This window comes from Zosterops lateralis (assembly GCF_965231275.1).
Source record: "Zosterops lateralis genome assembly, chromosome: 8".
Taxonomy (NCBI): Eukaryota; Metazoa; Chordata; class Aves; order Passeriformes; family Zosteropidae; genus Zosterops; species Zosterops lateralis.
Genome location: NC_139768.1, coordinates 31,090,391 through 31,104,843, shown reverse-complemented (window position 1 = coordinate 31,104,843; position 14,453 = coordinate 31,090,391). Strand labels below are relative to the sequence as shown.

The 14,453-nt window shown below is 43.5% G+C and overlaps 1 protein-coding gene across 4 annotated transcripts in view; it reads right to left on the bottom strand.

The window, feature by feature from the left end:
* The window catches only part of PCDH15 (protocadherin related 15), a gene marked incomplete at both ends in the record, with an annotated part of 270,634 nt that extends 258,807 nt beyond the window's left edge, over positions 1 to 11,827 (bottom strand). For 2 of the 4 annotated variants that reach the window (XM_083865850.1, XM_083865852.1), the window contains one exon: positions 11,731 to 11,827. In XM_083865850.1, the coding sequence (XP_083721976.1) occupies positions 11,731 to 11,821 (91 nt within the window). The remainder of the gene's footprint in view (positions 1 to 11,730) is intronic. The other 2 variants (XM_083865853.1, XM_083865851.1) reach the window with 1 other exon arrangement.
* Between the last annotated feature and the right edge of the window lie 2,626 nt (positions 11,828 to 14,453).

The following is a 14,453-nucleotide window of genomic DNA, read 5'->3' as shown; positions in this document are numbered from 1 at the left end:
GTTCTACCCACAGGGTTGGTGAGAAAAAAAATCCACAAAACCTGATCACAGCTCTGGGCATTCTTTATTATTTCCTATGTGTGATTGTTCACGTTCCTTAAGTTTAAAATAAGGTGCTGTTTTTGGTTGGGGGCAAGATTCTGGTTCGTGCTGGGTTTAATTCTGGATAAAGATACCACTTTTTTATCTAAAGCCATTTACAGTTTGCCTTTCCCTGGCAGTTTGTTCATTACTATTTTAATTAGCAGACAAGAGTGGGTCAGTGATTATGTGGAGCTGATTATGTGGAAGGCATTTGGATAGTGAGCAGTTTAGTGATATTTAAAATACCCTGATACCCTCAGGTTTCTTGGGCAAGCAGAGCCTCTCTTCACCTGTTAATCACCATCTCCTGAGCAGAATAAAAACACCAAGCCTTGAAGCTGGAAAACCACTGCCTGTGCCACTCTCCCCATCCATTTTCTTACCTAAACAGATCAAATTGGAGATATGAGGAGCAGCAGAGTGGAGCAGCATTCCACAGGCATGAGGCTGTGTCATCCTGATTAGCTCCATTTGATAACACTTTATTAATTTCTTGTGTGCCTGAGCTCATTAAATGAAAAATAATGTTTCTTTTCTGCAGGTTGGGCACTAGAGGTTTGAGAGATGGACACCACTGGTGGAACCTTTCAGACACTGCAAAGAGCAAGTGCAACAAAAGCTACATCTGTTTTCAGTGGCCACAGGACCCTCGATGTCATTGGCAGCCCAGGGCCAGAGTGTTCCTCCTTTACTTCTCAACTATAACAAAATAGTCACTTTAAAATAATTCTATTATTTTACTGTTCACCCAGAAATTATTCCAGAGCATTTCTGAAGAAAATCTCTGTTTCCAAGCCACATGGCACATGGAGAAGTAGGATGAGTTCTGCAGTAGAGACCCCCACCTGCAGAGCTGCCCCAGCCCTGGGGCCCAGCACAGGAGGGACCTGGAGCTGCTGGAGAGAGCCCAGGGGAGGCTCCAGGATGAGCAGAGGGATGGAGCAGCTCTGCTGGGAGGAAAGGCTGGGATAGCTGGGGGTGCTCACCTGGAGAGGAGAAGCTCCAGGGAGAGCTCAGAGCCCCTGCCAGGGCCTAAAGGGGCTCCAGGAGAGCTGGAGAGGGACTGGGGACAAGGGATGGAGGGACAGGACACAGGGAATGGCTTCCCAGTGCCAGAGGGCAGGGCTGGATGGGATATTGGGAAGGAATTGTTCCCTGGGAGGGTGGGCAGGCCCTGGCACAGGGTGGCCAGAGCAGCTGTGGCTGCCCCTGGATCCCTGGCAGTGTCCAAGGCCAGGCTGGATGTGGCCCATTCTGTGAGTTACAGTTTCACTCTTTACTGTTTTGTTATTTTTTCTCTTTTTGTAAATAATACAAAAAAATGTACTTGCACATCATTTGTATTTGAACATCCCATACATCTTATCTTTTCTAACATATGCAACCACAGGAAATTTTCACAGCCTCGAATTTATTTCCACAGCAGCCATCAATCACTCAGAGATGTTATTTTGCTGGCTTTGTTGATAGAGATTTTGTTTATAGTTTCCCCTTCACTGAAACACCATATTCTATAGGATCTGATTCTGATGAGACACTCACAAAGTACCTTCGTCCTGGTAGGAAATCTATCTCAGTTCTATTAAATGGGGCAGCAGAGAATCCTGTGGAGCACAGCGCTAGAGAGTGGGAACAGGCTTTTTTTTGGTAGGTGAATTAGAAGCATTAACTTGGAGTTCTCTGTATATCTTCTATGAAGACAACAACAATAAAAAAACCCAAAACAAATCAGAAAAACATGCCAAAGCACTGAAGAACCTGCTTCATTTGTGCTTCTGTGTGTAACAGCAGAAGAATTGCAGAGAATCATAAAATCATTTGAGTGAAAAGGGACTTTCTAAAGGCTGTGCAGGGAACACATGGGCAAGGACACCTTCCACTATCCCAGGCTGCTCCAAGCCCCAATGTCCAGCCTGGCCTTGGACACTTCCAGGGATCCAGGGCCTGCCCACCCTCCCAGGGAACAGTTCCCTCCCAATATCTCACCTAACCTTTCCCTCCTCCAGCTTAAAGCCATTCCCCCTTGTCCTGTCAGTGTAAATCCTCATGAAAAGTCCCCCTCCACAAATTTCCTCTTTTGTTTTGTATTTAGCACAAAACCCTTCAAATTGTCAGGAAATCACAAAGAACAGTGCCCAGACTTGTGCAATTAGTTTTGCAATAAAAAATAGTAAAAGAAAGCTTGGAAGGGTTAAAAAACCCCACTCAAGAATGAGCAAAGCTGAAGTTTTCGACTTGTGGATGTGAAACTTCACTTTCTAAACAAAACAGAAGCACACTGAGCTTTAAAATAGTTCAGGTGGCAGAATCCCAACCATTTTATGGAACAGAAAGTCTGAGGAGCCAAGAAATTTTTGCAAAGAGTAAAATCTCTCAACAATAGTAAAATAAAACCATAGTAAAAACCATTGTTTCTATGAAAGAAGATGGGAAAATGGAATTTAAACACCAGAAAATTTCATCCAGAACCATTGTGTGGAATAATAAAAAACATTCCACTCTCTTTTCTTTGATTTTAATTTTTTTCTGAGATTTTTTTTCAAAATTTCCTGTGATTTTTGCAGTAATCCATTTTTGTGCTGTTTCATTTGGATTTCAATCAAAAGCCCATCCATTTCTCAAGAAACACTATTAAGCTGCATTGGCCAACTGGTCATAGAGAAAATCAACAACAGAAACCCTGGCTTAAGTCAAGACCAGCTGGGGGATCAAATTAAATGTTTAAATGAGGGAGCCCCAAGTTATTTAACACTCTCTGTTCTCCTCTAGGACCAAACAGTTCCCTTCAAACAGCTCTGCTTAGAAATAAGGTGTGAAATTAACCCATGGCAGACTTGTCCAGCAGGTCAAATCATTCATTCCTGCCCCTTTAGATAGTCTGTAAAAAGGGACAAATAAATCAAATATTTCATGTCACATCAACATTGCTGGCAAAACCATCAGCAGCTTATAAATCAGAGACTAAAATCAAGATTTTCTGGTACAGAATCAAAAAATGTCTGACATGGCAGGGGCTGCCCAGGGAGGTTTGGAGTGCCCATGGCTGGAGGTGTCCAAGGAAGGGCTGGAGGTGGCACTCAGTGCTCTGGGCTGGGGACAAGGTGGGGATCAGTCCCAGGTTTAGAGGTCCTTTCCAGCCTAAATAATTCTGGGATTCTATGGTCTCCTGCTCTGAACATTGAAAGATGTCCAAGAGTTTGCAATTCCTTGAACTTAAACCCCACTAAGATGTTCCTGAAATGAAAAGTGATCATGGAGTGCCAATAAATTCATAAAAGGGAACTGAAATGATATTGGAGGCAAACACAAACTCACACCACAACCCCCTTCCTGTGCAAATCAGCTTTCCAGGATAATTCAGACTAGAACTGAGCCTTCAACTGCAGAGAAATCCCATTTCTCTCTAATCCAATTGAAGAAGACAGTTTCTCTCCTTGCTCCCTTCCCCACTTCCTCAGCCCTTCCCACTGCAGTCATGTTTAACAAGGTGCAGCAGGATAATTTGGCCTTATTTAAACATTTGATTTCTGCCTACATATATCAGCTGTTCATCTCCCTGCCAATTTAAAACTCTCCATGCCTCAATACACTGTCTAATAAATACTGCAAAGAACAGAGGTTTTATTTTTCCTTACTGTTTTTTCCAACCTAACCCAGAAGTTTTTTTTTACCTTGTAAAAGAAAAAGGGGGGAAAAAAAGAGGAAAGGAAAATTATTGTCTTTCACCAGAGATTCTCCAGAAGAGATGAGAGAGAAAGTGTCTGGCTGGGAGTGAGAGTACCTGGGCATTCAAAAATTACAACAATGTTTGTGGAAAAGGTGTGGGGGAGACAGATTGGTTTAGGGTTTTGGAGGGGGGCCGTTGGGGTTTTAGGTTCAAATCCCCAAATATCTCCTCACCATGGGCATTCCATGTAAAATACCAGAGTTTCCGTGGGTTTCAGTCAGAAAAAGCCCTGCCTGTGTTTAATGACAGACAACAGCTGAGCAGTAACGATGCCCTAATGCGAAAATGACCACTGCAAAATGAACGCATTAAAATGAGCTGGGAGAGTTCAGCCCTCATGATCACTGCCCAGACACAGGGGGTGGCTCCCACTGCACACAGCAGGAGATCCTGGAATTCCTGAGGCTGGAAAAGCCCTCCAGGATCACTGAGCCCAACTTTGATCCCCACCTTGTCCCCAGCCCAGAGCACTGAGTGCCACCTCCAGCCCTTCCTTGGACACCTCCAGCCATGGGCACTCCAAACCTCCCTGGGCAGCCCCTGCCAAGGCCTCAGCACCCTTTCCATGGGCAAATTCCTGCTGCTGTCCAAGCTGAGCCTCCCCTGGCACAGCTTGAGGCCCTTTCCCCTTGTCCTGTCCCTGTTCCCTGGCAGCAGAGCCCGACCCCCCCTGGCTGTCCCCTCCTGTCAGGGACTTGTGCAGAGCCACAAGGTCCCCCCTGAGCCTCCTTTTCTCCAGGCTCAGCCCCTTTCCCAGCTCCCTCAGCCTCTCCTGGGGCTCCAGCCCCTTCCCCAGCTCCCTTCCCTTCCCTGGACATGCTCCAGACCCAGATTCGGCTCAGAACTGGACACAAATCCTGCTGGCCTGGACAGGAACTCACTCCCTGCAGAAGTTCAGACTTTCCAGAGGCTCTGGAAAACACAACCCCCTGTTTAAAGCCTTCTGAAGGAAGAGTCCATAATAATCATCAACAAGAAAGTTTTTCAGCACTTGAAGTGATTCAGAGCACACAGACCCTGTGCCCCAAGGGATACAGCCCTGAGTCTGTTCTTGTTATGTGAAAATCAAATCCTAGAAAATCAAGTTTTGATCAAGCTGAAGTTCCTGTGCCTTGTTTTAAACAGCTACTTCTCATAAAAAAACCCCAGATTAAATCACAGTAAGAGGGAGGCAGTTTCTATCACAGTTTATCTGTTCACATGTGACAGTCTCATATATAAGGATTCAGGAAACAATTCTTAGTGGTAGACTGAGACAAGGAGAAATGAGAAGGGGGTTTGGAAAGTAACACGACAGGGACAGCAGGTAAAGAAAGGATTCCTGACCTTCCATGTCACCAAGACACAGGAATTCTGTGCTTCCAAACTGTTGCTACAAATACAATATTGCCAATGAAAACTAAAATGGAGCAGGCAACATAAATTATTGGTGGAATACAAGATGAAAGGCATGACACTGAGGCAGATTTTGAATTCTGCCAGTTGTAGTGCCTCTCTTTGTCCTTTGAAAGTCAAACCAGTTAAATCATTGCCACTCAAACAGAATTTCAAAGCCTGATTTCCTCCAAAGTTAAAATATTTACATTTTAGGGCTTCCTAGTAAAGAAACAGAGTCTACTTCTATGAGCTACCTTAATACTAAAATCTAGTGGCCTGACTAGGCTGCAAATGTATTTCTGCTGAAGAAAAAAACAGAAAGGAAAGGTTATGGCCTTCCAAGCCTTCATGCTGCTAAGAGCAGATACAGAATGTCTTCATGACTGAAGAATGAACCTGAAGGTTCACTGACTGCACAGCTGCAGTGGCTCTGCTCACACACAGACTCCATGGCTATAAACCAACATATGAGTGCACAGACACGGTGGTTGATGACTTTGAGGAGTTCAGCCCTAAAATTATCACTGGAGTTAGAGCTGCAAGTCCCAAAGAGTGAATGACTTTTCTGGAGCAGACAGAAGGTGTTCCAAGGAACTTTTAGGGCGGTTTCTGCTTTTCCTTCATCAGGAGTTACCTCCCAGGTGTGACTAGCACCTTTAGGAACCCAGCCCTTGGAGAGAAAGAACCAGATCAGTTCTCACAGCCTTCCCCCAGCAAGGAATGGCTTGGGATAGCTAAATCCTAAAGGAATCAATGGCCATTGATGTTTGATACCCTGAAATCCAGACAATCCAACACATGGGCAGGAGGATCACAGAATCCCATGGTGGCTGAGGCTGAAGGAGCTGGGTGGGCACCTGGTGTCCCCTCCGTGGCCCAGCAGGGCCATCCCAGAGCACAGGGCACAGCATTGTGTGCACACAGCTCTGCACCAGCCCCAGGGAGGAGCCCCCCCAGGCTGTGTGGACAATGTGCTCAGGGCTGGGCACTGCCCAGGGAAGAAGTTGTGCCTCCTGTGCAGGGGGAATTGCTGGGCTCAGGCCCTGCCCGTGGCTCTGGGGCCATTGCTGGGCCCCCTGGGCAGAGCCTGGGCCCTGCTGGGAGCCCTCCCTGCACACAGGGACACCCAGGCCTGAGGGCCCCTCTCAGCTGGGGCTCCTCTCCAGCCTGGACAGCCCCAGCTCCCTCAGCCTTTCCTGGGCACCCACATGCTCCAGGCCCTTCCTCATCTTGGTAGCAGAAAACAAATTTGCAGCCCAGTGCCTGGAAGAGGCTCATTCCTGCCCAGATCCCACAGTCTGGTGGTTCCCAGGTTGGGATCTGGCATCTCCTTCTTTACCAGAAGCAGCTTTCTGCCTCATCCCTCCCAGCTCAGCCACAGGGAGATCCCAGGATACTCGGCTCCTTCCACCAGGGTTAAAATCTGTACATTAACTGTGATGAACCTCGCTTCAGCGCCCCCATTGTGAGAATAATTCACCTCTCACCAGAGGGAAATTCATCTTCTGTCACCTCAAAGTGCTGCTGGTGGAACTCAAAGACACTTTGAAGAACTGAACCCTTCAGAGGAACTTAATGGCTCCACTACAACTCAACGACATCAAGGAGAGCTCTTTTCCCTGTAGGACCAACGGCACAGCTCCCAACCAAACGCAGCAAGTCCCCATAAAACACACAAATGACTCCTGTTCCCAAGAACAGACACTTTCCCTCGGGCAAGAACCTGGTGGCATTCCTCTCCTCTCCCTGCATCTGTACAGCACAGGGCTCAGGGAATGATCAATGAGCTCCAGGTACTCAAATATGCATTTTCCCCAGTTAATTTCCTGCCCAACAGTAATAGATCAAGATCTGAAACTATTTTCTTTCTAAAATAGCCTCTTTAGGTGATTTGTAAGGCCCCTCAGTGATTCAATTTTTCTAGCAGAAGATTGTTAGACTGAATAAAGACATTAACTAATAGAGGGGGCCTTGAAAAACAGATGAAAGGGGTTTGTGGCTGAGCAGTCCTGGTGGCACAAGTGAACAGTTGTGTTTTCCACAGAAAAAACCCCAAACTTAGTTAAAAAGTCATCCCCACTCAGGGTAGTGGCAAAGACTATTTAAATGTTTTTCATTACATTCTGATAGAAAATATCCATCTGCTGAACACTTAGGAAATGAAATCCATATTTGGATGAGCACATCTTCTGATTAGCCCTCAGTTTTATTTTGTGAAATTTGGTTTCAGAATGAAACAAACCACTGAGCCAGCAGTGAGATCCACATTCCACAGTGCAGGTGTCCATGGCTCATCTCTTGTTCCACAGTGAAGCAGAAAAAGGAAGGAAAAGGAAGGCAAAGGAAGGAAATGAGCCTGAAACCAGAAGATTGGAAGAGCTACAGTGATAAGTCCAAAGAGAGTTGAAAAACCCAACATTAAATAATCAAGAGAGCATTCCTTCTTAGCCATACATCCCAAGAGAAATTTGTCCAACTTCCTGTTTGTATCTCCTCTGGGATAAACAAGTATTATTCCTCACGTGAATCAGAAGGGATGATTCCATGGAACAGCTCCAGGAGATTTCTGGAGTGGAGGCTTCTAAAAATCCTTACCCTCAGCACTATGGCTGGACTCTTGAAGATCTTTTCCAGGCAAAATGATCCTTTGGTTCCACTAGCTCCACATCAAACACAGTTGGGTCTCTAGTATTGACATTTTTGGTCTGGGACAGGGTAGTGTGACAGGTCCCTGGGCCAGGGGAATGTAAAGGGACAGGTGACTTCAAGTCCAGCCCTCCCCCCCTCAAACACAACCCAAATTTAGAAGATAACAAGAGGACCAGGATGGGCTCATTTCTGAGCATATGAATTCAGGATTTTTGTCACTATTCTTTTACAGCTATAAATCTTCAGGAGAATCATAAGGACCTTCAAGTGTTCTTTTCGTTCATGTATAAAAAAGTGCAAAACAACTTTAGGTTAGAAGCAGCATCCTAAAAATCTTCAAAAACCCTTCAAAGATTCCATGCTATGGAACAGATCCCTACAACTCACAGCCCCATCACACAACTTCTGAAAACCCCAAGAACAGAACCATTGCAAATTTCGTGGGTGGATCTTCACATTTGCTTTTGGTTTTTAAAAAGGAGCAGAATAATTTTTCCTTCTATTCATCTTTTAAGAGTAAAGAACAAATTATTGGTGCCCCCCTCCAAGCTCACTTGTATTTGTATTTTAATGAAAGGTATGAACTCAATGCTAGGCAATTAAATATTTTAATTGGCAAATAATTGCTGCTGGATTGGTTTAGTCTGGCATAAAAGTGCAGAGAGTTTTGAATTCACCACCCTTCACTGCTGGCCAAAAATTGCTGCTAATTTTTTTCTTTGAGCCACAGACATTGGATTAGAGAGGGAAAAAAAGAGAGAAATTTGATCCTGTGTTTTCACCTTCCTCCTTCCTGATCACTTTAGCCTCAGAGTTTGCCTCTGAATTCAATAGAGAAACACTGGAAAAATAAAAGAGATTTCACCTGACCTAATTTCACATATTGCACAGCTGCAAGTGACATTTCTACTTTTACTTAAGCTAAAAGATTATGAAAAAAAAAAAAAATCAAACATTTGAAGCATTTCTCCTGTTTGGAAGAGAGACAACAGCAGGAATTGTAAAACCAGATCTCTTCCCTTCAGAAAAGCAAACCAGAAGTGTTCACAATATTCCCCATCCACACTCCAGCCTAACATTTATTTTGGTGTGCCATAGGATTGAACAAAAGCATTACAGGGTGAAAGAATTGAAATTAAACACTGAATGGGCTCATCAACAAATTAGGATTGATGACATGGCTCTGCAACAGAAAGGACTGGGGTTTTTTAATAATTAGGGAGGGTGGGTTTGAAAACAAAGGGACTACAGTAGATGGGACGTACTTGAATTTCATCAGAAGCAGATGGGATCCTGGGGAAACTTCCTACTAAAGTCTAGGAAAAAAAAAAAAAAAAAACAAAACAGCCTCACCAAGGCACTCCTGGATGAAGTCACTTTGGGACATCATTAATTGCTGTGGCTGGGGAGGATTTGGTGGAGTAAAACATGTGAAACAGAGAAATTATGAGCTAATGAAGCAAAACACAGCAAGAGGGGCAAGAAACTGAGTCAACATCCACAGCTCCTGCCAGGAAAATAGGGAATTGGCATGCTGGGTGCAAAAAAACAGCCCATAATGTCTGCCAGAGCTGATTTTTTATTTATTTGTATTTGTTATTCTGCTGTTAAGAGAACTGCACTGTTTGGAAATGGCAATTGCCAGAAGAACACATTTTTTCTATATTATATTTCAGGTTACAAATTCTGTTCCTGCACACCAGAACTCCTCCAGGCCAAAGCCCTGAACAGAGTTTTCTATTTAGCTGTAAGAAACATATTTCCAAGTAATTATTCCTGTAAGCATTGCCTCATTAGGTGGGTGCCATTTGCTGAGTCACCACTCCCCCACCTTGGCTTAAATCCATTTCCAGTTCATTTTTTCACTACTGCACCACTGGGGAATTTATCCAAAATGCTTTTAGCCACATATACCCTTTCCTGAACACAGTGTGGGGGAGAAAATCAGTTCAGTTTGTGTCACGGTGCTGCATGTTCCTCAAGAACAAAACAGCATTTCTGAGCTGTCCTCCTGAAAAAAACAGCAAGAACTTTGGCTACAGGGTGCAAATTTACACTCATTATAACAAAGTTGCCCTGTTCAGGCCATATAAGAGAAAATTACCAAGGATAAAGTCAAGCATGGATTCTCTGATAAATTAACTGGCATGAGCCAGGCTAAAAAAATCCACCCAAAAATTATGTTTAGAACCCTTTGAAGTAAGGGGGTTGCTGTATTTACTCAGTCACAGGACACTGCCATTAAAGAGAGGTGGCCCTTCCCTTCTTCTAAATCACCTGGAAGGAAAAGGATTCTGAACAATCTTGGGATAAGGACACAGAGATGAAAATTTGTCATATGAGTACAAAGGAACAGAAATGGAAACCTCAGGGATCTCTTTTTCCCCTTCAGGAGGTCAAATTGTTCCTGTCTTGTTCCTGTCTCTGTTTTGCACACTTCACCGTCACTTAAACTTCACTAGAAATGGCTCCTCAACCAAAAATCCCCATTTTATTCTCCTCAAAGATGCCTTTTTGGGGAGATATGATGCTGCCAGCATGAGTACGAATAAAAATCCCACTGAAAAGTGCTGCTGGGTTGGTTTTTTTTTCAGCCTCCCCTGAGGGCTCTCTACAGCCCCATGATCCTGCTTTGCTTCCCACAATTATTCCCACTGCTCCCAGTTGTCCTCTCACACTGCTGGACATGCCAGAGGCCAACCCAACCCAACCCAGCATCTTCCTCCTCAAACTATCACCACCACCAAGGTCAACCTTGGCCAGCCTGATGGCCCCACTCCTCCACTGCAATAAATTATTAAAAACCCAGTTAATTGCAGCCCAGCACAGAGCAAATATGTGAAATATCGAGCACCTCGTCCACTTCAGTGTCAGGAGTGACAGTGATTATGACAGGGTGTAAAAATGGAGAAAATTAAATTAGCTTTCCTGTACATTATGGGCATTAAATATAACACGTGGGGTTGGGCTGGGGGATGGAAGGGAATAAAAGGACATTGGGAGATTGAGTAGGAGAGCAAGAAACAGAGACTTTGGACTTGATAGGAAAAAACAAAGCATAATTCAAGCAGGATTGAAGATTTCCCATGACAGCAAAATTATTTTACTTCCTAACTGACAAAATCGAGGTTTTTAAACCAAGATCCAGATGCCAAAGTCATAAATTTGTACAATTACAGCTCTACCCACATGGAGTGCCATGGATAATGAGTAACTTCATTACAGACATTGTGAAACCACACTCAGTTTTCACTTATCCCACTCATTATTCCCAAGAGTACTCAGGAACAACTCTGACAGACTTTGCCCTTCAATGCTGTTAAATTGTTCAAAAGAATAAACCCTAATCAGTTACCCAGGGCTGTAATTTTTAATTACCAGAGATCACTGGCATGATACACTTCTGGTGTCTTTTAATTAAATTCAACCAAGATGCTCTGAGGAGGGACACAAGCTACCAGTGCCATGTTTCAGGGTTCCTGAGGTTTTGTTTCTCCAGAAAACCTTCACTGTGGATTTTTTCCCAAGTTTTTGGTCATTAACAATTCTCTCAAACTCTTGTTCCAACCACAACTGCTGATTTACAAACAAAGTTAAGATTACGGGTAAAGCTTGCACAATGAATAAGACAAAACCAATTTTGATGCTGACATCCAACACCGAATAATCAAAACTAACATTTTTATCTTGCTTGGTAACCAACAGCTTCAGAAAATGCAATCATCAGTAGATGCTGAAACACAAAACACACCTAGACTCTTCTTTCTTGTAACCTCTTTTCCTACCAAACTCCTTTGAGTAGTAATTCTGGTGGGGGAAACAAACCCCATTCCAGTGAAATTCCAGAGGCATCCAGCCCTCCCACAGCTCCACCCCCTCAGCCAGACCCTTACCTTCATCATTCTGGGCCAGAGCCCGTGCCAGGACAGCAGCCAGTGCCATCCCCACTGTGAACCATTTCCAGAGACAAAGCTGCTGGACCATTTTCCGTCAAACTTCACTCAAGGCAGAGCTGCAAAAGAGGGATTTGACACATTTAATACTCAACCTGCACAAAGCTGGGCCGCTACAAACTCTTTCACAGGTAACTACATGGGGGATATGCAGTCTCTAAAAGCATGGCATTGTTTTAGTCACAAAAATAAATGAAATAAGGAAGGAGAATCCCGTTAGCATTAATCAAGATGTGTGTACTCATTAACTCAATAACTGTGCACGTACAGCCCTCCAAGTCAAGAAAATGCAAGGTTCTGGCTTAAATCAGATCAGCTTTCCATAATTTCCCTACAATAAAGTGTTTATGTTAATCCTTCCTGCTTTCAAGCACTTTGGAGGAGCAACTGCAGCAGAGAAGTTGCCCTGATTAAAATGAGGGTTCACTGCAAAAGGCCAGAGGGACCCCGGATTCAAAGGCATTGCCTAGGAAAAACGGGAATGAGCCCTGAGGATGGCATTCTTTAAGGACACAGGTTGTTGAGTTGTGTCCAGGAAAATGAGAAAAACACCCACCAACACCAGACCAACCCCTCCTCAAAACCAACAAATTAAAGTTAAAAAAACCCTCAAAGAACAAAGAAAAAACTCAACAAACAAACCAAACCCCCCCCCAAAAAAAACAACAAACAAACAAACAAAAAAAACCCAAACCAAACCAAAACCACAAAACACCCACCAAAAATCCACAAAACAAACAAAAAACCCAAAAAGCAAACAATAAAACAAAATGAACCCCCCAAGAAAAACAAAAACCCCAAACAAAACCACACAACCCTCTGTTTTCCTTCCCCACCCCAGACCCTCAAAACAAACCAAAAAACCACACAAACAAACAAAAACTCCCCCACCAAAATCTGCAAGACAGGTCTGGCTGAACTCCAGAGCATAATCAGAGTGTGGAACATTAGAAAGTTAAAAAAAAGCTCTGATTCATGGTTCCAATAAAAAGAATTAGCAGAATTCTGCAGCCCAGAACTGAATTATTTAAAAACATTCCTTCAAATTTAAGAAGTTTGGGATAAATACAATGACAGCAGCATGGAAAGAAGAGAGATTTTCAGCAACATAAACCAAGTTATTGTATTAAAAAAAAATAGCTGCATTTATTAAAAATCAAGCAAACTTGCAAAATAATTGTGTGCCCAGAGTTTTTGAGGAAAAGCTGTGGGTTTTTTCCCCACAGGAGAAGAAGAGGAAGTAGGGAAGTGTAATAAGCCAGACTGAGTAGCCCATATTTACTCAAGTATTTAAATTTCTTAGGCGTATATATATATATATATATATATATATATATATATATATATATATATATATATTTAATTTGCTAGCAGGACAGGTGACATGGGTGGGATCTCCAGGACGTCAGAGGTTTTTCCCAAATTCAGTGATCCTAACCTGTGATTTATGAGGCTCCCTCACGGCAAGCACAGCTCCTTTTCCCTTTGCAAAAGCCACGGACTGCAGGTGACTTTGTTGGATTTTTATTACTGACATTCTGGAGAAACAAAGGGCAGCAACAAAATAGTTTCAAATTCTACACTGAGCACATTGCTCCACTTCTCATCTGGGGGTTAAGGATGGAGAGAGGCCTTTCCAAGCTCCACCTGCCCTCAGGTTGGACTGTTCCCAACCTGTCCAGCAGCAGGAAGTTGGTGCAGGCCACAACAGGCAGAAATTCCAGGAAAAACTTCAATATTGGCCGTCAAACAAGTGAACGCCTCAGCACGGATCTCATGGGACTGTTCATTCCCATTTCAGACCAATGTTTGTCGTGACAGAGCAGCTCTAGCTCACAGAACTCAGGAATTCGAACTGTCGCTTTTATGCCCTTTTTGACAGAATGGGGATTAAATACTCGAGATGATGATTCCTATTCAGACTCAGATGTTTATTAATTCTTATCCATATTACAGTCTCACAAACTGTGAGTTCTACAGCACTTCTACCTAACAAACTAAAAATGGAGCCCTGTCTCTCTCTCTCTCTCTCTCTCTCTCTCCAAGCCTTTTAAGCACAAAGTGCCCAATTAAGAAATGACACCTAAATTATTTTTACTCTTAACCCAATAACCAACCACCCATGGCCAGCAAAGTGGATTTTTCTATCCAATTACAAAACACCACTCAGAGCCATGAAGAAGAAAGTGAAAAAGAAGGACTCAGCCTTTGCCCTAAATCCTCCATCTTGCTTTATATATATATATATATATATATATATATATATATATATATATATATATATATATTACTGTGTTCTGAAACCTTAAACTCTAAGTTTATTCAATTTTAGGAGTTTTTTACAAGGCCTCAGGTCAAATGCAGAGTTTTCTTGGGGGTCAGTGCCTGTCAGCACAGAAAGTCTAAAATTCTCAGTGCCCAGGGCTCCAACACAAGCCATGCAAAGCACACTCCTTCCTCCACTTTCCTCCTTCCCTTCCTTTCCCTTGCCCTTCTACAGCTGTTTGTGTCCAAATTCCAGCACAGAATTGCTGAGCCACAGAATTCTGAAGGTTGGAAAAGACCATTCAGGTCATTTAGACCCACCAGCACCACCACCACAGTCACCACTAACCCATGTCCTCAAATGCCACATCTACACATGCCTTGAACACTTCCAAGGA